This window comes from Onychostoma macrolepis, chromosome 19 (genome assembly GCF_012432095.1).
Source record: "Onychostoma macrolepis isolate SWU-2019 chromosome 19, ASM1243209v1, whole genome shotgun sequence".
Classification (NCBI taxonomy): domain Eukaryota; kingdom Metazoa; phylum Chordata; class Actinopteri; order Cypriniformes; family Cyprinidae; genus Onychostoma; species Onychostoma macrolepis.
The window spans coordinates 4,360,747-4,386,318 of NC_081173.1; the positions used below are offsets into that span (position 1 = coordinate 4,360,747).

Here is a 25,572-nt window from a genome sequence, read left to right on the forward strand (position 1 = left end):
TGTTGATAAGCACTTCTCATTATTCCCAAGCGACTCAATCTCAGAGCAGATGCTGAAAAGACTGGATCACGAGCTGCTCACGCATTAATGAACACAGTGCCATGCTTTACTCCGGCTAAACATTTAATTAAAACGCAGCCTTCACAATTAGAAAATAGCACTATTACATATCGCGATTTCAGTTTTTTTTTTTCAAATAATCATGCAGCAAAGTCAAATTGAAAACATTTATAAAGAGTCAGAAGACTCACCTCTCTCCTGACCCATGGAGGAATGTAACACACCATCCGACTGAACACTCGAGGGTCTGGGGGGCATCTGGGTTCCTATAAGAGGGGTGAATGCCAAAGTTAAACTAATGGGCAACTTATAATAATATGTGACCCTGGACCACAAAACCAGTCATAAGCAGCACAGGTATATTTGTAGCAATAGCCAACAATACAATAAATTTTTTATGGGTTAAAATTATCGATTTTTCTTTTATGCCAAAAATCATTAGGATATTAAGTAAAGATCATGCTCCATGAAGATATTTTGTAAATGTCTTACCATAAATCTCAAAACTTAATTTCTGATTAATAATATGCATTGCCAATGACTTCATTTGGACAACTTTAAAGGCGATTTTCTAAAAAAAAAAATTTTTCACCCTCAGATTCTAGATTCTCAAGTAGTTGCATCTCAGCCAAATATTGTTTCATCGTAAACTATACATCAATGGAAAGCTTATTTATTATAGCTTATTTACTTAAATATAAATTGAAATTTCAGATGATGTATAAACTGAAATATAATATAAATTAAACCCTTATGACTGGTTTTGTGGTCCAGGGTCACATATTATTCTTTGAAAAAAACGAAATGCGCTTCTGCATTTCTGCCTACACTGAACTTTACTGTTAGTGCAAATAATACTAAACAAACTGCATGAATGAGAGTCCCACCAGGCAGGGCTCCAGGTGAGAGGGGTCCCGTGCGTGAGGCTGGGCCGCTGGCGGGCGAGCCCACAGGTGAGGGCGACGGGCCGCGGATCCCGGGCAGGTGAGGGGAGGTGTGGGGCGAGAAGGGCGACTGTGCCGGGTTGCTCTGCTCCCCCTGACTGCTGGACACTCCTGACGTGCTGACGCCCGGACTCAGAGCGCCCTCCGTGCCTGTGGGGAGATCGTCGATGGAGCCAGACAAATCCTGCACAGGAGAACCAGACCAACAGAAACGTGGTGTTAGTGGCGTTTGATAAGGCAAGCCTCTCTATTACTGCGGCTCATTCACAGACATTTGAACAAACCCCTGAGTGCTCGTCCCACGCTGTACTACAGACATGAATGATAGCTCAAATCACATGATTTATTGAGGAGAGACATGCTAGTAGTTTTTACGGAAGCCCTAAGGGGACATATTGAAATTAGATGAGAGGAAATATTATTTCAATTCTTTTGCGTTCATTTGCTAAACCTTTGCGTTCGCTCTCAGACATTTTGCTGCTGATGGAAATATGAGATGGGAGGAAAAGTTATACTTCTATGCTTTCACAAAGTTTCTCTGGGGAGCGCAATACTTTTGTGAATGTACAAAAAAAGTTACTCCAGAGAATGCAAAAGTCTTGCAAGTGATCTCAAACAATTTTTCCATGCATCTAAAAAAAACAACAACACACAACAACAAGCTGTGGCTGATGAAATGAGCAATTATTGAACAGACTTTCATCGAAGGAGTAACCTCAACCATGTCTACAATGTATCAAGCAAGAAACTAGCCAGAAACCACTCAAAACAACCCATACAGCAACATAAAAACCCCTAGCAACGTTATATCAACCAGGCATGAGCACGTTATGGATGTACTTTTGGTATATTGGGACAATCATCTTGCTTCTGTCTCAGAAACAGTGTAATAGTTACTGTTAGCATAATGCATCACATCATGCTGAAACCCTCACTGAGGCAGTTGGCCACTCAATTTAAATCTTAAAGGGGAAGTTCACCCAAAAATTTAAGTAAATTAATTACTTGGAAAATTCTCAGTTCCTCTGGATTTATGATTTATAGTTATGTGTTTGAGTAAAATGCCATTTTTGTTTTATTCTGTAAACTACTGATGACATTTCTTTCAAATTTTAAAATAAAAATATTGTCATTTAAAGCATGAAATGACAATTGGTCAAAATAACAAAAAAGATGCCATGTTTTCAGACATGTTTACATTCCTTTTAAACAACCAATACCAATGTTTTAATTTCAGAAGAGTTTAGGAATCAATATTTGGTGGAATAACCCTGATTGTCAAATCACAACAAGTGAAAATTATTATTTTGGCCAATTGTCATTTTCTGTATAATAAATAAAAAAAAATAAAAAATAAAAAAAATAAATAAAAAAAAAAAAGGCAAATGACTTTGTTGTTGCATTTTTGCCTTTATTATGATAGGACAGATCAGAACTGACAGGAAGCAAAGTGGGAGAGAGAGGTAGGCGGGATCAGGAAGTGTCCTCGAGTCGGGATTCGAACTCAGGACGCTGTTTACCATATTTGAAGAGCTCGATGTGTGCTATAACGTTTATGTGAAAAAAATCTTAATTCAAATCTGTAAATATATGTTCAAAAGACTTAAACAGTTCAATTAATTTGAATTACTTAGTGTACTTTCTAAAACCTGACACTTTTGGTTGTGTGAACTTTCAATGATGAAAGAACATAAAAAAACTTCAACTATTTTTAAGCTGAACAAAAGTCTTAGGTTTATTAACCACTTGAGTGTGAGTAAACGATGACCATTTTCATTTCTGGGTGCACTATCCCTGTAAAGCCATCTAGATAAACCTAAGCAATTGGCTAGTCAGTTGTTGGATGATTAGTTGACCAAAACAACCTAGCATTGTTGCATCTTGTTTAGCACAGGCGAACATGGCTCACAATTTCTCTATAAAATAAATCCAGTTGACAGAGTGACAAAGTGTCATAAAACCGGGCAAACATGAGTGAAATTTACAAACGATGCATAACAAAAACACGTATAACAGAAAAACCAGGCAAACATATCCTGCAAAAAACTATTATAAGACCAGAAAATGTTCACTCAATATACATGAAGCAAACGTGGATATTTTGTGCGACCATGTGTCTTTGATTATTGATGGTTTTGCCATTACAGAACACAGGCTGCCTGAACACAAGCCTGAGCGAAATGAGCAGCGAGTCCATATGGGGTGTGATGCTGAAATCAATCTGGCAGTCAGTCATAAAGCCTCCCAGCGGAGTGTGTGTGTGTGTGGGGGGGGATATTTACACACTCGACTCACGTCACGTGGAGCGCATGTGTTCAGTGAAAATTTGCAAGCTCATCTGCCAGTCAGATCAGAGAGGGAAAGGGAAAAAAAATGGGAGTGGAACGAGAAACACACACTGAGAGGCCGACTGGAGCATGGCCAAGTATTCCCATAGAAATCTCACACTCGCAGACTGGCTGCGGCCCCAAAGTCGGCGGTTTTGCACTTGAAACAGTGCCCGCTGCTATTTTTGGGCCGTGACCTGCTGGAGGAACCCCAGAGGGAGAGACAGGAGGAGGACGCTGATTCAGGCTCCTGTTTTAGCTGCCACACACACACACACACACACACACACACACACAGTGTCTGCATGACCCAGCTCTGCTCTCCTAACAGGAAACAATCCTCAGTGGATTGGTGTTTATGTTGGCATGTGTGCGTCTAACAGGAGATTCCTGTGTGTGACCCATGAGGAAGGTGTTTATTACCCGAGAGTGTGGCGTAAACCCAGAGTCTTAATGTCTCCGTGTCTGTGTCTCTGTGTGTGTGTGCGTAACCATAACATGACGCAATGGCACTTGGGAATGTGATCTCAAAGCATCACTGATCCCAAAGCAAGGACATTAATTAATGAAGACAGTCTGAGGCTCTGTGTACGTGTACATACACATATACATATACATATACATATACATATACATATATATATACATACACACACACAAACCCAATAAAATCACATTCAAGAAACATCTGCAATTTACATAAGAATTGTTGCAAATTCAGTTTGCCTGGCGATTAACGGTTAAGTCTGTTCAGACACTTGAGTTTACATTACGTCACATTCATGTTCACATTAGCATATGAATAGCCCTGCAAACTAACCCACAAAAATGTCAAAGGACTTTGGAGTTCATTAAATACTGCATTTGACATCAATATAATTATAGAACTTTTAGCTCTGTTTAATACATTTAACCATGCATAAATTCACTGATAGAAATGCTCAAAGTTTTCCTCCAAAATCAAAACGAAAAAAAAATTTAAAAAATCAGCTGATTTCATCTGAGCCTACATATGATTGGTAAACCAATCAAAGTTGCCTTTGTGCAAATACATTTTGACTTATGTTATAAAAGATTTCTATAAAATAACACTTTTTTTGTTCATTTTAACTTTCTATTCAAAGAATGCTGGAAAAAATGTATCATTGTTTCCACAAAAATAAGCAACAACTGTTTTCAACACTAATAATCAGAAACGGTTCTGCATAAAATCAGCATATTAGACTCAAAGCAATAAATTACATGTTCAAATAGAAAATGGATTTATAAACCAATCATTTTTCACAAATTTACTGTTATTACTGTAAGTTGATCAAATAAATTCATAAATGTATTCAATAAATTTGAACTGTAGCTTAAGCGAGCTTAAAGGATAACTTTGCCAATTTTCAGCTAGCTTTGTACAGTTACAGTGTCAGAAGTACATGTAAATGACAGTAGATTATGTAAATGAGCAATCATTTGTTGGCAAAAGTCTGCCAGATGAAGCAAAATGTTTGTGACTTTTGCTGACAAATATATTTGTGTGCAGGTAACAAGAGAAAGCTCATTTACATATACTACTGACATAGTAACAATACAAAGCAGGTTGAAAATCGGCAAAGTTGTCTTGTAAATGTAAGTGTTAGAACGCTAGATTACTGTGACCTTAATATTTAATCTGAAGAGAGTTCAAACAAACTGGGAAAAACTGAGATATCCCATTAAAAACAAAGCACAGTGAAAGAGGTTCACTGCTTAATAACAGAAAAAAAAAAAAAAGAGCTGAAGCGCTCATCACACTCTTTAACTGTGGCTTCACGCCGCTATCATAAGACCAGTCATCTGACCGAGGGCTGAGCGTTTATCTTAACCCCTTCTGTCCCGACAGGAGCGTCACATGAACCTGTCTGACCCCGTGATCTCTAGAGGTCATGAGCAGCGGCTCAGGTCAGGGCACGAGAGCAACACGTTACACGGTCTGACCAGAGCAATACATCACACCAGTTCACAGACAGACAGACGCTGATCCTTTACTCTCTCACTCTGGCTGAGCTCCAAAACCAATGCGCTTCTTAAAACCGGAGCACCCTACGTGACTTTTGCCCTGATTCACAGTCCAGAGAAGTCCACGTTTGGTTGCAAAAACTCAGAGTCTGCAGATTTTGTTCAGTCGGAGTTGACAGATTTCAGTTCATTTTGTAGTGAATAACACGCACATATTCTGATACATTTATCTTCAGACAGAGTTGATTCTAGGGCTGATTCTACACGATTAATCGATTCCAAAATAACAATTACATATATTTCTTAAATATATATACACATGCATGTGTGTGTATTTATATATATATATACACATAAATATTAGGGATGGTAAGATTCACCACGTCAGTGCATCGGCATAAAAGATGCAATGTATCGATTTAAAAAAAAAAGTGTGTATCGGTACAAGTTGCCATTTGTATCACGATGCATCGTTTCTATCATATTTGCATTGGTAAAAACAGATTTACTATATAATTATTAGTAGATACACTACACTTTTATTATTTAGAGAGCGATCAATAATATTCACACACATTGTGGAAGATTAATCGATTTTACTGCCTTCATTCAGTCGGTGGAGATCAAAAACATATGATATTTTGAGCCAATTTCAAAACATACTGTCATTTGTCTTCTGAATAAAAATAAATAAATAAAACAATAAAAAGCCTTGAGCTGGTTAGCTGTTCTCCCAGCCTGACCAGTTACAGAAGTGGTCAAAACCCCTTTAAACCCAGCTATGAACGGGCTGGAAGACCAGCTAAAACCAGCCAAACAGATTAGGCTGGTTTCACCTTTTGGCCGCTCTTTCAACAGGGCCTAATTTTTGCTGCGACCATTTACAAAGTATGATGCTTAGTGTTTGAACATATGTTCAGACTTTAAAAGTCATACGTATTCCAGCTTTAACAATATTTGAAAGAGATCTAATAAATTTATAATAGTAGCTATTTAGCCATTTATGCAGAAACTATGCTTATTGTAAAGACATCTGTCAGCAGCAAAAGCCACATTCTGCTGAGCAACAACAAAAACCCTCAAACACAAATGGTTTTGTTGACTTGTGAAACATTATAACAGTTCACTGTTAGCTTAACACAAAGCTGCTAAACACAGCCCCTGACAGCACATATAAATTCACAAATGTAGCCAAAAGATCATCCTAAAAACACAACAACAACAAATAAAACTGACAAAGAAAACAGCACTGAACATGCTCAATGTCTCGAAAAATACTATTAGAGAGGCTGGTATCTGTGTGGCAGCCATTTTATGCTCAAATTAGAGCCAGCACCAGCCTGTCTGTCAGCTCTCAAAACAGACCAAATCTAGTCTATTTAAAACACTTCTGCAGCTCCAACAAGATTTGCAGAAGCAGTGACTCCAGCTAGTCTAAAAACAACACGTTTCTCTCCTAAAACAGGCCAGTGAGTTGTGAATATCAGAAGTCTCCACGGCAGCCATGTTGTTTCAGCACAGTGAGAAACTCAAAGGAGTCCTTTCTAAACTCTATTCTGATGCTGTTTGTGATGAGCTGAAGGGAAATCCTGTCAGAGAGATAAGACAGCGGTGAAACGCAGTCACAGACTCCGTGTGACCCTCGCCGGCCCAGGACGCCTTTCTCCCGTTCACACACACACACACACACACACACCCATTCATCTGCTGCCAAAACGGCAGAATGAGGAAGAGAGGAGAGAGGAAAGGAGGACAGGAACACACACACACACACAAGCAGCTGCATCGGTGAGGTTGCCATAGCAACTGTCTCCACGTGCTTGACACATTAGTGCAAAGTCGCGACGCCCCTCCCCCAGCGCTGAGGTCACGGCGCATTCGTTCACACACACACACGTCAATCAACAAACACCGCTGAAGCTCAGCGACGCACCCGGATGTGTTCACTCACACAGAGCAGATTAACTGTACGATTACAAAGCCACTAATTCTTGCTCTTCACACCCAAATCAGCAGGATTTGGGGTAGAAGCGTCCCCTACATAGTGAGCAGCGGCTGTGCAGATGTCAGCCATGAGGGGGAGCCACCAGCCCACTGACTGTGAGAGGAGCGGCCTCGACCAGCGGCCATTACTGCCTCCCTCTCAGCACACACACACAGAGCCAGGCATCATCGCTGCTGCTGCTGCTGCTGATATTAGGGTTAGGGATGTGAACAAAGGATGCAATCAGGCTCTGTGGATCCCTCTTTGATTGGCACCCATTGATCTTCCAGTCGTATTCTAGACAGCAGAGCACCGTATGGATTTATGGGTGGCTCTTTGGACTCGTGTTAGTAAGCATCCTTCTGAAAAGCACCCAGAACCTAGCAACCGCCCACACCACACTAGCAACCACCAAGCAATGGAAACCATCTACAGCACTGTGACCATGGCATTTAATGGGTGAGCACCACTAACTACGGCTGTGCAGTCTGAGGAAATTTGAAGTTAAAAACATGATTAAAAAAGAAAAAAAACTTCAAGTTTGCAGTGCTTGTTTGTAGGGCTAAGTCACCTTGTAATAATAATAATAATAATAATAATAATAAACATCAAATAAGATAAGACAATGCTACTGTAATATTTCACTGTAAAATAAATCTAGTAAGAAAAACAATATATACTATATAAAATAATAATAATAAATAAATACATTTATTTTACAGTACACCTGGCTGTGACGTTTGCATGAGTAAGCACTACTAAACAAAATAAAAACAAGTTGCAATTAATGATGCAAATTGCAGTTGCTATTGTTAATAATAATAATAATAAATCATAATCATCAACAACAACATTTACATAAATATTAAACAAAATAAGACAATACTATTGTAATATTTCACTGTAAAACAAATACCAATAATAACAACAACAACAACAATAATAATTAAATAAATAAATAACTCCAAATTAATATTTATGGCTTAATTTATTTTAAAATATTAAGGCATCAAATTTTTATTTATTTTGACAAGACAGGTAGGCCATAAAGCTCCTCTTTTGTTGACAATGGCCAGTTTCTCGTTACACATTTGGAAAGATGGTTGAAGCATGCTGAATTCCCAAATGGTGCCAAACTCAAAGCACATGTGACTGAACCGATGAGACACTGAAAACACCTGATAATGAGCTGCCCGTGTGTGCAGTGCCACGCTTCACTCTGAAACTAAAACACAGTAAAGATACTGTTCATCAAGGACTTCTGCCTTCTCTCAGTCTGTTACTGCATCAGCTGAGCTGTAAGAGTGATGGGTGAGTTGAACTCTAAACTGAGGTGGTTAAACAGTGAAGACGCTTTCATGAAGGCTCTGCGTCTCTGTTCACACTCAGGGTCTTATCCTCAAGTCACCCGAGACAAGGGATCCTTTTCGAAGGCAATTTTCTTGACTTAGATGCTCAACAGATAAACTGGCTGTTGCATTGCATCTCTTTTTTTTTTTTTTAGCATTTTGCGCCAAGTTATAAATACTTCTATTAAATAACGCTTCTCAAAAAAGCATTTCAAGACCGCAGTGGTCTTGGCGCGGTGTCCCCCTAATCTCCTCTGGAGTGCTGCCCCAGACTCAAAGTCACCATGAAGAGCGCTGACGCAAAATTGCTCTCTGATGAATCACAAATAAAATATTAAGCCTCCTTTTGGCACATAGTCGTTAATAAATTTCAATCGGTGTGAAATGTTTAAGTAATACAAAAATATGTCAAGTCACAGAATTACGGTTTTCGTGATTAATCGCAGTGGACACTTGTGAGTATTGATGCACATCCCAGAATGATAATAACAGAGAGGCCTGGAATACATAAATACTGATGTGATTGAGACCGCTCGCACTGCTGTCGATCTTTTCTGCTTTAGTACCAAACACAAGTGTGGCGTTACAGGTTACAAGCTGTGGTCGATGAAGGCAACAAAGCGTAAGTGACGGCATCAGTCTTAGGGCTGTCAAAATGGCTGAAAAACTAAATTCAAATTTTGTACTTAAATATTAAATCAATATTCAAATTATATTTGAATTTAAAAGGCATAATTTCATTTAGCGGGGAAAAAAGCTTTTGGCTTCTCTCCTGAGGCCACATCAAGCAAAATATTACTAATACACATTTATTCAAAGCAATAAAATAACGCATGTTTAAAATAATGTTTATAAACTATATATATATATATATATATATATATATATATATATATATATATATATATATATATATATATATATATATATATATATATATATATATATATATATATAATTGTTGCTTAAACAATTAGAAACAAAACAGCATCATGTATGTACGCATAGTTTAGTACAAAGGACCGCAAACCAATCACTAAGAGTACTTTTTCATTTAAAAACATGAGATGCAGTGGGATGGGAAAAACCGCCATTAAGTCTCCAGACATGTTTTTTTTAAAGTTGAACTTACATTAATTTCCCTTGGATTTCTAAACATGCAGCTCTCTTGTGCGAGATGCGAGTGCAACGGATGATATCCCTCTAGAAAATGCGATAAATATGCATTCTGTGTGAACGGCTTGGTTTCAGTTTTGACGTAAACAACAACATCTCTGCATTGATGTTTTCTTTTTCCGCAATATTTTGAATGAACACTGAAGCAGCTGCATGTAGTGGGTTCAACTGGATAGACTGAAAAAAAAAAAAAAACTTACATCAGTGGTGCACGAGATGCGATGAGGCAGCCTGACGCACATAAAATTCGAATGCAACGTTTTTGCATATGAATGTGGATTTTTATTTTAAATTCGACGAATATTTAAAATTCGAATTTTGACAGCCCTAGTGTCTACCAAAGTAGTTTTTTTTTTTTTTTTTTTTTTTTTTAAGGCTAGCGTATTTTTTAAATAGTTTTCAATAGGAGAGCTGCATTGTTTAAAACGCAAGTAGCGTAATGAGGCTCTGAGCGTCTTTTTTCACGCTGAGCACGCACAGTTTGTTTTTGGGTTTTTTTTCGGCACCAAGAGTTGAGGAAAGTTCAACTTTGCGTAAAACGCAGCGCTCACTGTCACTTTTTATTTAGCTGTCCATTTACAGTGGAGGAAGGGCTAGCCAAACACCACACCACACCAACCAACCGTCACATGCTACATATACTACGACTAAATAACAATTAGTTAATATATTGCTCATCTCAGAGCAGTGCTGTGGAAAGTTACTTTTAAAAGTAATGCATTACAATATTGCATAGCTCCATAAAAAAGTAATTGCATTACTTGGTTACTTTTTATGGAAAGTAATACATTGTGTCGCTTTTGCATTACTATTTGTCACCTGGGCCAGGCTTGCTTATTTGTTTTTAATAACAAAAACACAAAGTTTATCTTTTTGGCAACTGTAAAGACCCTTTTTCACAGCTAAAGATAAATTAATAAGCCTCAGTCTGAAGGAAGTGCCTCTGCATTTTTCTCAACATGGGACAGGAGAGCTGTCTGTGAATAAATTGGAATCAAAGCAACTGGAGTTACTTATTTGAAAAAGTAACTTAAAAGTAGTATTACTTTACTAGTTGCTTGAAAAAGTCAGTATTTTAGTATTTTCCCCTTTTTTCCTCCATGAATATCTGAAAATTAAAATGAATGAAGAGTATAAGCCATTAACCAAATTAATCAGCTCAGAGATCAATCACACATCAACATATGAACGCAGGTCTGTGACTAAGAAATATTTTGATAACCGATTGATTATTCCTTTAATCAGGTTAAAATGCATTTTTTTATTTTCTGTATTTAATTAAATACATTAAATCAAATCTAATTCATTGTTGATTACTTTAAAATTGATATTATCAATAATTATGATGACTTCGAACAGTTGAATTTAAAGTCATTTATAAGGAATAATCTACTCATCCTATGAAACACTGCAAATGACAATTTAAACTACTGCAATATAACCAGGATTAAATGTAGTTTATTACAAAATATATAAAAATATACCAATATAAGTTGTTTGACTGTAGGGAGACTGACACGATTATGCCATTCATCTCCAACGTTTTATGGGACTGCTACTTTTGGCACAGTGTTTCCATGGTAACAGCGACCTCTCTGATTGGTGGATTTTTCTTCAGTATTATGGGTAATGGAGTTCTTCAGTTGGAATTCTGCAATTTAGCAGATTTTTAGAAAGGTTTTTGTTTTTGAGAGTTGAAATCACACTGACTACAGGCTTTTACAGAAACATACATCATCACTTAACCTCAGCGCTCCCGGCGTGTCTTGAAACCTCTTACACATTAATCACTACAACTCAATTTATCCATGGGGAAAATGAATGGGATTTTTCCGGAAGCCGACTGTTGCGCTATATGCCACGGTCACTCTCTCTAAGAGTGATTGAATGTCTGTGATTGGATTTAGCAGTAAACCAATCAAAGCTGGAGCCGCCGAGCCAAAGTCTGACAAACACTCCCTGTGTCTTTTGGTATTTCTCATCCTTTTTTGGTTAATAATAACTGCACTAGATCAAATATGTTCAAATGACTGAGGGTTTCCACAAGTAAAAATACCCTTCGGTGACACAGTGAAAAATTTTGTAAACCAAATGCGATCGCATCGTACAGGCACCTCCATCAGAGCTGTAAATAACATCTACTGACGTGCATCTGGCCGTGTTTGACGCCGGCGGGAGGGGTTCTCTGTGTTACTGCATTGGGGGTCTATTGTGTGGGTCACAATAGTAGCGGGAACCACAGATGCTTCGGTAAGGGAGGCAGCTACCCGTCTGGGTGGAAACAGAGGGACAGAGAAGGGAGGAGAGGTGGATACTGGGGGGCTGGGTGCCTGACACAGAAAAAAAAAGGAGGAAAAAAACAGCCTGTCTGCCTCGTCTTCTCCAGAGCAACGCCCCTCCCACAGCAGAGCGGCCCCAGAGTCAGAGCCGAGCCGAGCCGAGCATGGGGCCGCAGACATGAGCGCGGAAAAACTGCTGGAGCTGCAGACTGAGCACAAGAGACCAGAGAACTCAGATCTGCAAACAGGGATGGGCTTCTGGTTACAATTCCACAACGATTCAGATTCTGTAGCTATTCTTTCTGTGGTTATCATGATCTATATGTATGCTACTATGGAAGACCAATTAATTAAAAAAAATAAAAATCAGAATAATGAAATTTCACCATATAAAAATGAGGTTGCTACCATTTCTTCAGATGTTGCTGATGTTGATAATGAACATACATTTACTTCTGCATCCTAACTCAAGCTACTACTAACAAATGTGCATTTCTAAGAGATTAAAAAGTAATATTTTTAATATTATCAGGCAACACAAACCTGTTTCTTGATTCGAAACAATATTACTCAGAACATGCAGAAACTAATAAATACATTTTTCAATGAAGATATTTATTTTAAGGGAAAATGATTGGGAAAGTAAAGAATTCATGTCATGTTCTGACCATAAAGAGTAGTTTAATGGTTTCTGGTTTCGACAACTTTCACTTTGTAGCAAAAAATCTGCCTTTCAACTTCAAAGAAATAAAAATGTGACATTTAGCATGATATTAGTGTTGACTGATGTGGAAAAAATAAATAAATAAAAATTTATTGTGATAGTCATATCGCCCACCCCTAGTTGAAAGTCCCAAGGGTTTTTTTTTCATGCTCCTTGGGTTTGGAATGAATTGCAAAATGTACTCAGATTCCACCTTTAAACATTTGTCTGCAAACAGAAAACCTGTAATTGTTTTTTCTTGAATTTACCTTATTTAGTGAACATATATTGTTGTTTTATGATTCGTTTTGTGCAAAATAATGTGATGTCATCTTGACCAGGGCTTTCTGGAAGAAGAGATTGTAATCTCAATAAGATTTTCCTAGTTAAATAAAGAATATAAAATAATTACTCTTTTAGTACTACAAGTACTTATGAACTGGCATATATAGTTTACAAGTATTTTAAAGAAATTTTCAATCTGCTGTAATTTTTTAAATTCTTTAAAGTGTTAAAAAAAAAAAAAAAAATTTCAGCGCTACTTTATCAAAATATATATATTTTTTTTTCTTTCACGCAACCATTTAATAATGACTTCAATCATTCAGTCAATTAAGCACTTTACAAATGAAAGATACTTTATCTCATTTAGGCTACTCTTATTTTATTCAGAGCTTGTTGGATGAGATTATTTGTAATATGATCAAAGGTGCGGCCACATTTACCACTGCTCTAGCACATTTTTGTAGTTGAAATCCAGTAATTTCAATAAGAATCCATGCAATATAAAATTTTGTTCAAAGACAAAATATTTCACGCAGATTTAGGAATATTTAAGTTGGTCACAAGGAATTGTGGTGTTGGGCAACTAAAAGCTTCATGCATTGCTACACTGTTAACAACAGGGACCATGCACCTTTGCAACTTTTGTTAATGTGGCCAGTAGCATAAAGTGAATGGGCACAGTCAGCAGTGCAAATTATTATTAGCATCATCACAAGTTAAAATATTAAATATTAAAATAAAAGTCTCCAATCAGTAAAACGATAGAAATCGTATTGCATAAGGTATATTCAAAGCCATTTACAATGGTAAATGTGCAAACCAGTTGAAATCCAATAGCATTGCAGCACTGCAACTGCAATTTACACAGGCACATCACAACATGAAAAACAAGCATTATATTCGAAGACTACACTGGAAACGCTTCTGTCTGAGTCACACTGTAGCCGTCTGCTTGCCGCTTAATTTAAATTACACCACAGACATACAGAGATGTAAACAGCACAGCAGAATCTTCCAGTTGACATTTCTACCATCACATGGTACATTCTGCCACACCATCCAGTCGGTTTAGAAACCGCTAATGTAACCAAACATCTGAATACAATGGATTACAGTGTCAATTTAAAAACGGAAGTAGTTCTAAATAAGAATGGGTTCTACATTCTAAACCCATCTGCAAACCTACAAGAAAAAAACAAAACAAAAACAAAACACTACATTGATGCAATTTAGAAAAGTATGGAAGAGGAAAGACGAGGAAAAACAGGAATAATGGGAGAGGCAGAGGAGGGAAAGACAGAGAGAGAGAGAGCGAGTGCTGCAGTGAGACACGGCCTTTGTGCTGCCATCAGAGGAGCTGGAGCGCTGAGAGAGAGAGAGAGAGAGAGGGAGGGAGAGAGCGAGGGAGAGAGCGAGGGAGAGAGCGAGGGAGAGAGCGAGGGAGAGAGCGAGGGAGAGAGCGAGGGAGAGAGCGAGGGAGAGAGCGAGGGAGAGAGCGAGGGAGGGAGGGCTGAGAGTGGGTGTGTGAACGACAGAGCAAGAGACAGACAGCGAAGGGAGGGAAGGAGAACACGAAAAAACAAAACAAAAAAAACAACAAGTAAAACGTATTTAATGCATGAATCCTAGAAAAAAAGTGCAGCGAATGCAGTGAAAACTGCAGCTTTTCTTGCATCTCGCTTGATTAAACTATCGCACAGGACGAGGGGGAAACTGTGTGTGCAACAGAGAGCGCATGAAGGAGAGCAACGGCCCCTGAACCTGAATAAGCCACGCGCACACAGGAAGACCCAGAATAGCAACAGGAAACACGCCCCAGACTCTGAATACTGCAACGGCATAGCCGCGCAAAACAGGCCGAGAGCTGTGCTGAACCACTGCCTTCTCAACAGCATTCAGCTCACACAGAGACACAATCAATTTACAGTTCAAAAGGGACAGTGTTATTCTAAGAGATCGCAGCAGAAATATACACTAATAAAACTAGATTATATTTTCTTCTGATGAAATTGTGAATAGTGCATGTTAACATGCAAAATGCCACCACAATGCTAGTGTGTTCTGAGTAACCGCCAGAGCAATGTGTTGTAAGTGCCAAGGGGAATCAAAAGTTTCCATCCTAAAAAGACATTATTGTAGCGATGGTGTCAAAGTGCCAATCAGAGATTTTATCTCACAGTATGTAGCTGACATGCATCATGTTTTATAGAGTTATTAAATGCAATAAGATGTCAAAAAAATAACTATGCACGATGTGTGGAGTATTCATGCAAACACAGCTGATTTTTTCCTTAAGTCAATGTAAACACTGAAACGTAAACACTGGAAAAAACTGAAAGTGTGTCAGTATATTAGGCGTGTGCATTCAGTCTTAAAGTGACAGCAGCCTAATAAACCTGCTGCTGTCTGCATCATTAATCAAACAAAAAATATATGTTTGTAATAAGAAAAGGAACCTTCTTTAATAGGAATAAAATGATTTTAATTTCTACAGACTAAGCAGTGTTTTGTTATTTATTTATTTTTTACATTTGATTATTCAATTCTGTTGTATTTCTTGCTACATGTTAAATAAACCTACTGTACCTGAAAAAACTTTTACTTTAATTTGTATCTTTGTTCTATTGTTTTTGTTCTACTGATGTAATTTGCTTGTTTTAAATAATAAAATAAAAATGACTATCACAATGTACATATTGTTATTGTGAATCTATCGTGAAATAAGATTTTGGTACAACCTAAATCAACCAACTATAAACCTATGAAATCTTTTCAAGTCCCGTGATATGACTTAGGACCCTCCTTTGACAAAAACTGATTTTTTTTTATTTTTTTTTTTTCACAATAGCAAATTTATATTACAAATTTCTGAGAAAAAAAAAAGTCATAGTAAAAGTTGAGCAATATAAACTGTGAGATGAGTCACAATTATTTTTGTATTTTATTTTTTTATTCCATGGTGGAAATGGGCTTCCGTACCAGTCCTATTCATCTCCACCAGGCAAGTCGGATTACTTAAAATTACTTAAAGTATTTACTAAAATACTACAACTATACTCAAACCACATTTTCTGAGGCATCATTCACGTAGTTCAAAGAGTGCAGGAATGAGCTACAGTTGTTGAAATCACTAAAGCTAAGTATGCGTGAGTATAACAGTCATGCTTGCCTTAGCAAACACTATTAATAAATATAAAAGCTACAGGGGAAAAAAAGAGAAGCATAAATACACCACTCTCTGCAACCAGACAGCACAATAAAGAGAGAGTAAGAAAAACAGGGAACCGCAACAAGGACAAAGCTGTTAGATGGGAAGCTAAATGAAAAGGAACAGGGCAGAAAGGGAGAGGAAAGACGGATGGAAAGAGCCGCAGACATCTGACAGTACTGGAGCACTTGGCACTGGTGCTCTGTCAGGGTGGGAATGCTGGGGAAAAATGCGGGTGGTCTTGAAATGATGTCAGCCGCTGGGGTTCCTGTGTGAAAATGGCCCAGTGTCTCGTTCTCTCGCTCTTTCCAACACACTTTTCCTCTCTTCCCTTCTATTTCCTTCTTTCATCCTCAATATCCTGCCTCAATCCATCCTGACCCCCTCTTTCCCCACTAAATATCCATCTGCTTTCATCACAGTGATTCCTACAAAGCTCAATTTTTGCAGCAACTTATATAACTTAATGCTAGTTTTAATTAACTCTTTTCCCGCCATTGACAAAATTTTCTGAGCTTTACTGTTATACGGTAGACGGCGCTATTACACATCTTCTAAAAGAGTACTGAATCCCTGGATCCAAGCACAGCAAAGCAGCAGCAGAAACAAGCAATCGTGTAAAATAACGCAATCAAACATTAACCCTAACATTACCGAATGAAATGTCGATTCGCGAAGTAGTTTAGGACTGTGAAACTTTAAATGTGTTTTGATTTTTTTTTTTTATTCGAAAACATACTGTGCAAATACAAAAGCATGTTGCCCTGATATACATGTGACTGATATTTAATTGTAAATGTACACATTTTCTCACAAAATTAAAAAAAAATTTTTTTTTAAAAACTGCATGTGATTTTGATGCATCTCAAATCTATTGAATCGTCACACACAAACACTATATTCCAGTCCCATTTTCTCGTAGCGTCTCACTCGCGTTCCCAACGGTCCAGGCCCCTCTGAGTCAGAATTACTACTCCATAAAACCTTTCCACTGGGAGGAAGTGGGAAAAAACGAGCGAGCATGTGACTAACATGTGACCTTCTCCTCCAGGCCTGAGCACATTGACTTAATATGCATCTCGGAATAAGATGCCGCCAAAAGATTACGGACAAAAGTTTAAGTGATGATTCAAACGGAGCACTTACAGGACGCAGAGGATATTGACCGGGAAAGAAAGCGTGTGAGAGAGATATAAAAGCAGCGGGGGAAGCGAGGGGCTGAGGGTGACAGACCCCTGAAGTCACGGCGGAGTTTAGGAGTACAGAGAGGAGGCGGATACTGCTTGGGATTAGCCGCACTTCGAGGAAGGGCCACAAAAGGCCGTTAGAAAGGAACTGGAGGAGATTAGAAACGACTGGAGGGAGCGTTCATGTTCTCTCACACACAGAGAGGATATATCACTTCCAGGGCGTCCCACAATTGAAATCCCAGGCTATTGGAAATCTCCCCGCGCCAGATCTCTGTCGCTCGTATACGCGGACATAAACACCATTATCAACCAAATGGAAGAGGATTTGATTTGATCCTCGACTGATATGAACCGCACTGCATTGAGATTAATTTGGGAATTGAAAAAGAAAAAACATAATTCAAAACTAATTAATCAGGATCACGGCAAAAGATGCCCAGTCTTTCTGCCGATGAAGACGCAATCTGGGGAATCAGTTTTTTGGATTCAGATCCTCCCCAGAATCCGATCGGCTCCAGCTTTCTGTCGTTCTCCATCTTGGCGCGTATCAGAGTACATATGACAGAGACATTATGGTAAACCAGAGCGCGTCTACAGAAGAATATGCCAAATGGGTATTAAGTAAGACAAATGCAAGCTCATGAAAAGCTGTCTGAAGGTAGAATCTTGCCAACAAAAACCCACAAGTCCAATTATTTTTGTTGTCAATATAATTGCCAATCACAGAATGTGGCTTCTCATTTACAGCAGTAAGACTTCTTTTAAAAGCATCAATGCAGCAGGTTATATAGGGGACAGTGAACGGTGGTTGTGTGGCGTACTGGTAAAATAAAAGGACTGATGCCACTTTAACACGCTGACTCCTAACCAGGGCATCAGGGGCCTCAGCAAACACCCAAGGGGGCCACAAGATTACTTCAGCCCACTCTCATGTTGTTCCAATCCTGTACAAGTTTCTTCTGTTGAACACAAAGTTATTTTTTAAAGTTGGTAACCAAACAGTTGCTGGTAGCCTTTGACTTTCACAGTATTTGTTCCTACTATAAAAGTCAATGGCTACCAGCAACTGTTTGGTTTTTAAAATATTTTTGTGTGTGTGTGTGTGTGTGTGTGTGTGTGTTCAACAGAAGAAATGAAAATCAAGTTTGCAACAACATTAGAGTGAGTAAATTATGACCATTTTCTTTTTTGGGTGAGCTATCCTTTTAACACATTAAAATAATATAACTTTAATTACTCAATGCTAAAAAGAAAAAAGAAAAAACGACAAGATGTAAACTATTTTCTCTCAGCAACTATTTTTACTGAATTGTGGTTAATTTAATACATAAAAACTGAGTTCTGTTGATTTAAAAATAAAAAATTAAATAAAAACTTAAGAAGCTTTTTCTTCACTACATAAGAAATATCTAAAATATCATCCATATAATATAAAGAGAGGGCCCTTGGAATATTTTGAACATTAGAGGACTTTCAAGTCAAAAAGTCTGAGAACCCCTGCTTTAACATCTACAACTGAGCCAACATCAGTAATAGACAGCAGATAACAAGCAGCTATTATCAATTATTGCTCTAGTAAAATGTGTGTGTTCAACTGTATCACCAGGGCTGGTTGTATTGTACAAGTGTTTTCGTAACTGTGTTTTGAAGGTTATTCTCAACCTGAACTAACAAGGTACTGCTTAAACCATTAACAAGGTTTTAGAAAAGTACTAGTAATATCAGTATTCCTGCACATTATACGTGTATGTTGAGTGGCTTCAGTGACGTCAGCCCAAACAGAAAATGGATTCACAGGTGGAGCAAGTTACATTTTAGAAGATTTAAAAAGACCATTTTATTCTTTGGAATAACGTGCACTGATAAAGTAAACAGAAGTTAATTTTGAATTCATGTCAAAGCACAAAATAAGTTTTACTGATAACATGCACAAAGCAAAATGCTGCCTTTATAAATTTGGCTACAACAGTCACAACCGAATCAAATGGCCAGGAATGCTGCAAATATAGTTCAGTAAAGAGAACAACATGCATGGGAACAAACAGTTCACAGAGAGCTGACAAAGTGTACGGTTGCTAGACGTGTTCATTCGTTGCAGTGTGAAGCAACGATTATCAGGAAACCAGCTCAACTAGTCAAACTGGTCCCTATTCACCGGCTGCAAAGTCTCTGTAGTTGGCAGCTTTAATCCATGTCAACGTTCATCAAATCAGTCCTCAAAACCAAACAAATAAAGACTTGCTCTAAAAGATCCAGAAGTCTCATTAGGATAATTCCAGGTGGCGAAAAAAAAAAACTATATTTTTGTATCAGGACTTAATCCTTGTAAACTTCAAAGCAGCAAGGAGTAGCATATAGACCTTAAAACACAAACCCCGCAACAGTACGTATATGCCGAGTATTGCTTCTCAGCATGGTAGTACCATTACGCTTCTAGCAGTTTTTGTTACACAGCTGGATAACTCGCTCGCAGGTCAGCTAGTGATTTGGAGGTGTTTTACCTTTGGTGTTGGCTGGGCTAAAGTTAGCAGTAGGGGCTAATCTACCGTGAGAGCAGAGCATGAGGGAGATGTTAGTGGAAGAAGAGGTCAATCGAGGGCTACATTATTGCCTTTCCCGCAGGCAACCATGGGGATTCCTGGGATTGAATAAAATCTCGGCCAATCTCAGTCATTGACTACGTAAGAGCGAAATATATAAATAAAGAAATAAGAGGAAATCACATCCTGAGGGCATCCCCCACTGGCAGAGACTGAACGATGTCCGTTCTCTCACTCACTCACTCATCCCTCTTTTACCTTCTCCAGCCCTCCAGCTCTCTATTAGACACCTCTCGTTCTCTCATTAATTATCGCAGCTCATTTGGAAATTTCAGAGGCACTGTTGCTCTGAATGAGCTATTTGTATCTGCTAACCTATAAACACACACTCACAGCATATCCTGAAAGTTTTTCACTGTGACAGACGATGTGCACACCTTAGAGTTTTCTCTGACCTGGTTTCCAAAAGCAACTAATCTCGTGTAGCCGACTTTTGGCATCCATGCTTATCTTGGACTGGAAGTAACCATGTGACCAACATGTAGCATGATATAAGGTTTATGCTGGTTAAATCAGTACCACCACAATAACATTCAGATGCAAAAAAGCAAAATTCTTCAAAGAGTGCCGCAATAAAACACTAACAGAGAATCTAATGCAGGGGTGTACAAGCTTATTCCTGTAGGACCACGGTCCTGTACAGTTTATCTCCAAAGTGCTCCAACACACTAATGGGCCGTTCACACAAAACACATTTTTCCATTCCGATGCACTACTTTTCCATTGTTTTTCTCTGTAAAAGTGCTAAACGGACACATATGACCGTCTCACACATGAGCACCATGTTTTTAAGACGCCGTGTCAAGTTAAAAGAATTTCAGCTTTTACGCGCCGCTCATCATGTCAGTTCCAAAACAGTGGATCAGTAGACCCTAGAGGCGGGGCCAACGTTGCAAGTTTTTGTTCACAGAAGTAAGTTGGCATGGCAATAGTTTTATTTGATGGCAACATGGAGAAGGCGGCGGCATTCTGTGCAGTGCTTTTTTTTAAACCACTCCTGAGTGCTGTCTCGTGCATTTTTAGATGCAAAGAGGCTTTCTGTATGAACAGCCCCTTACCTGTACATTTCTAGCAATCCTGAAGACTGGTTCAGCTGGGTTTAATTAGAACTGGAGCTAAACTCTGCAGGATAGTGGCCCTTTAAGAGCAGGACTGGACACCCATGACATATGCTGCGTTCCATTTGTAATTGGAAGTTGGAATCTCAGGCCCCGTTAACACTAGTGCGTTTTCATTTTAAAACGCATAACTTTTGCTATGGTTACACCTATCGTTTACACTACTCCAGCATTTTCCACCCTCGAAAACGGAGACTTTTCAAAATGCTGCAGACCCCGTTTTAGTTTGAAAACTCTGGGGGTTGTGTTTCAGTGTAAACGGAGCAAAACGGAGACTTTTGAAAACGATGGCGTGGCTGCCCACATTCTCTCTGTGTATCCTTGACGACCGTTTTCGGTTGTGTAGTGTAGATGGAGATTGTTTCTGAAACTCAGCGGAAACACCCGTGTAGAACGAGGATCGTTTTCATTCTAAAACGCCATTTTAAAACGAAAACGCACTAGTGTAAACAGGGCCTAATAGGAATCGCAACAACGCCAACTTCAGAATTCAATATGGCTGCTCAGTGCATCAACAGAATCTGTAGTAATATATTGGTTTATTACTACTTTTGTTTGTCTGTCTCTCAGTAAACTCGGTGGTGCGCACAGTACTATCCAAATTTGTGGATATGACCCTAAAGGCGTTATCTGCGCAAAATACCACTTTTTGTGCGTTTTTAAATCGACTATTATTGCTAACAATGGACTTGTCCATCTCCGTTTTCTGACTTCTCAACTGGACCACGGTCCACATGTGTTGACGTCATTCCCAGCTCTGACACGGACTTCCAAGGTAAATCAAACAGCATTAGGAACATAGTTTACAGTTTCTACTACCTGCCCCAAAACTCAAATCTTTCTGAAAGGTTCAGTGCCAGTAATCATGTAAACTACCTTACAGCCACAGAACAAGATTCTAACTAACCTTTACTCTTGCAAACCCTGTATAGCGGTATATCCAACCCCTGTTTTTGGAGGAAACCCAAAAGTATACATTTTCCATTTCAAGTCCTGGAGTCTCAAGTGAGCAGCTGATGTTTGATTAGGAAGAGTTTAAAAATATGTAGTGTTGGGGTGCCTGCAGGAACAGGGTTGGGAAGCTCTTCTGTACAGTTTTGTCTATGACTAAAGTCGTCCAGCCAATTACACTCCCAAAGAAAAAGACAAACAACCCAAGGCCTCATTAGCAGATTCACCCAGTGATTTGAGACAGAAGTGAGGACTGGGAAGCTTTCGCATGTTAAGGCACAAAAGCATATGCTAGCAGAACTGGTCAACTAAAGACATTCTGTTGAACAACCAAAGCACTTGCATAGAGTCAATGCTTGTCAAGAACTATAAAACTGATCCCCTCGTCAAAAGAGCTCGTCTCAAACCCTTCTGAAAGCTAGTATGGCATGAGGTTAATCTGGTTTGAAACCTTCATGGGACTCACAGGTAGGCTGGAAGGTCGTCCCTGCATGTTCTCCTCTGGACCTCCCTTCCCGGACACCATGGGTTGATTGGAGGAAGGAGCTGAAGACTGAGAGCTGAAGGAGTCTTGAGACAGCTCCTGATGAGTAAAGAGATGACAATAAAATGTAGAAGCACTTTTGAAAAGGGCATCAAGGATAGTGTTCAAAGCAACTCCAGGTATGTGAGGTACTGTTATTACCTGAGGTGGAGGAGGAAAGCGCTGGAAGGGCGACTGCTGCTGTTGCTGTTGTTGAGACTGCAGTGGAGGGGTTTGGGAGTAAGGTGAGGGCTGACCCTGTCCTGAAGCTTGCTGGGATGACTGAGGGGGCGCCGAGCTGGGCGGCTGTGATTGTGGCGGGCCCTGCTGTGGTTGTGAGGGTCCCTGTTGCTGAGGAGGCTGCCCTGGAGCTGAAGGTGGTTGTGAGTATCCGGGCTGCGACCCCTGCTGGCCCTGAGACGGACCCTGTGACTGAGGGGGACCCTGGGACTGGGGGAAGGGTGGCTGTCCTGACTGTGTAGTCTGGGAGTATGGAGGCTGGCCCTGAGGGGGGCCGTGGGGGCCCTGAGGTTGCCCGTAAGGGGGCACACTCTGGCCATGGGGAGGACCAGGTGGTTGTTGGGTGTAAGGGGGCTGAGAGGCTGCTCCAGTGGAGGCCTGCTGGGGGTACTGAGACTGCTGGGGGCCTCCATGAGGTGAAGGGCCCTGTTGTCCATAATAGCCACCTTGGTTCTGACCATAACCACCTGGGCCATGCTGTCCATAGCCCATCTATAGAATAAACAGCAGGAACCAAATAGTCCATCAGTTAACAAGCAAAAAACATTTGCAATCTAAAAATTTAAACTAGAGACATTGTGAAAAATCTGTAATTGTCAGTAAATGCTTTATTTCCTGATCACCATGCATGTGAACCAGAGATGGTTATTGGATCCGATTTGCTGATTTGATTCTAATTCACAAATGACTGATTCCACCTTGATATCATATGGGATTATCTCAGTCCTATCACACAACCATTTAATGTTACAATAAACAGAAATAATGACCAATATTTTCTTCCGTATTGTGCCGTACATCCGAGTCGACTGTATTTTGAGATGTGGGCATTGCACTCAAAAGTGAATGCGCACTAGCTGTCGACTGTTAAGGGGCAGAGTTTAAGTGCATTAAATAATTGGAGAAGTATTGCATACGTCACCAGACAGACGTCTGTCATTTCACTGGAAGATAAAGTATTAAGTTTTTTCTTTGTTTATTTAAAAAAAAAAAAAGTAAGTTATGCACAGATGAATCATTCACAGTAAGATCTATAACATGCATTTACAAAAAAGACGAGGTGAATTTTCACTTCATGCTGACTATAAGGACGATTACTACAGTGATTTCATAACACCATGCATTTTTACTTTTTTTTTTTTTTTTTGGAGAAACCAAACCAATGTATAGTTGACATTTGAGGCCTAATGTTAAAGTTAAATTAAAGCAATTAAAGTTTTTCAGAAAGTGTGTTTTCAGCTTGTTTATTTTAACATGACATGCAGTTGCTTCAAACAATGGTATAAAGCTACTCAAAACATCATTCAATTTAAATTGTGATCATCGTAATTATTAAAATCACAATCGACAATTATAACCTTGTATAATAATTATAACCTTGCAGCCCTGGTTGAGTGTCATGTTTGATACATCAGGCTTTTATGGCTCATATAGTATTATACAGTAAGAATACAGAGCTCATACTTGAGGGAAAAATAATAATAAAACATAGGATGCAATGCAATACAATGATGATTGAGAAATTAACGAATAATCATTCCCAAAAGCCTGATGATCATATTTGATACTTAACATGATTTTTCTAAAATGATGTCTTGATAATCAAGTAAACCTTTGTTTTGAAATATTACTAACAATATAAAAGTTAATCTTACCTTTATCTGAACAGTACAAAGTTAAATGAAAATTACAGTATTTTTCAAGATTTGTGCTGAGGAGCATGTTCTAAATAATATTAATCAACTACACACAAAACTTAAAGTTCTTCCTTCATGCCAAAAAAATACTAACAATCTAACAGAATAAAATGCTATTCATACTAAACATAGAAGTTCTCCAGCTTCTTTTTTTTTATTTTTTTTTATTATAATTATTTTCAGCAATATTTATTATTAAATTATTAGTGTTTGTTTAGATGTTTTCATGATTTCAAGTTCTGATTAAAGTGCTTTTCACTCAAGCTTTTCTCATGGGCGTGCGGGCAGACAGCCAGACGATAACAGCAGAAGGCAGAGGAGGTGGCGGGAGGAAAACACAACACAAGGAAAAAGTTCTCCACTAGGACACTGTTTACTTTCGGTGAAAGGGCTGAACTGACACTCAATGTAGAGCCAGCGTAACCCATAAATAAACCTGAAACAGATGAGTGTAAGAGGTGTACTGTGTGTCTGTGCAGGGCCAGTCTGCAACCAGCTATACAGCACATTGTATCTGCATTGTGAGATGTTGTGTTCATATTTCACACTCTCTGAAAAGGCTCACAATAGCAGCAGAGAGACATTTTTTAGGTTTCAGCAGGACTGAGGTCAGTGTTTTTTACTGAGCACTTATCCATTTGAAGGACCAATGTGCACATGGGCTTTCAGGGAAACGCTTGAATTTCATTACTTTCAGTCAGCATACAAAAAATTTTGACCTTGCTGGAGTGTGTACTGTGTGACACAAAAGCCTGATGGTGACAAGCTGGGCACTTTCCCTCTCAAGGAGAAAGGAAATATAAAGATGGGGGAAAAAAACGCCTCTGACAGGGAGGTTTAATAAAAACAACCTGAAGTGCACGTTCTATGCCAGTCTACAAATGGATGGCACTCCAGTGCATCTGCTTACTCAACACAAGCACAATGGGGCACCCGGCGCAGACAACAGGAT

General features: G+C 38.9%; 1 protein-coding gene across 1 annotated transcript in view; it reads right to left on the bottom strand.

Moving 5' to 3' along the window:
• arid1ab (AT-rich interactive domain 1Ab) overlaps positions 1-25,572 on the bottom strand; it is a 66,666-nt gene that overhangs the window by 18,397 nt on the left and 22,697 nt on the right. Inside the window, 4 exon segments of the mRNA XM_058752465.1 lie at positions 252-326; positions 948-1,188; positions 22,627-22,743; positions 22,846-23,415. Of these exon segments, the coding sequence (XP_058608448.1) occupies positions 252-326; positions 948-1,188; positions 22,627-22,743; positions 22,846-23,415 (1,003 nt within the window).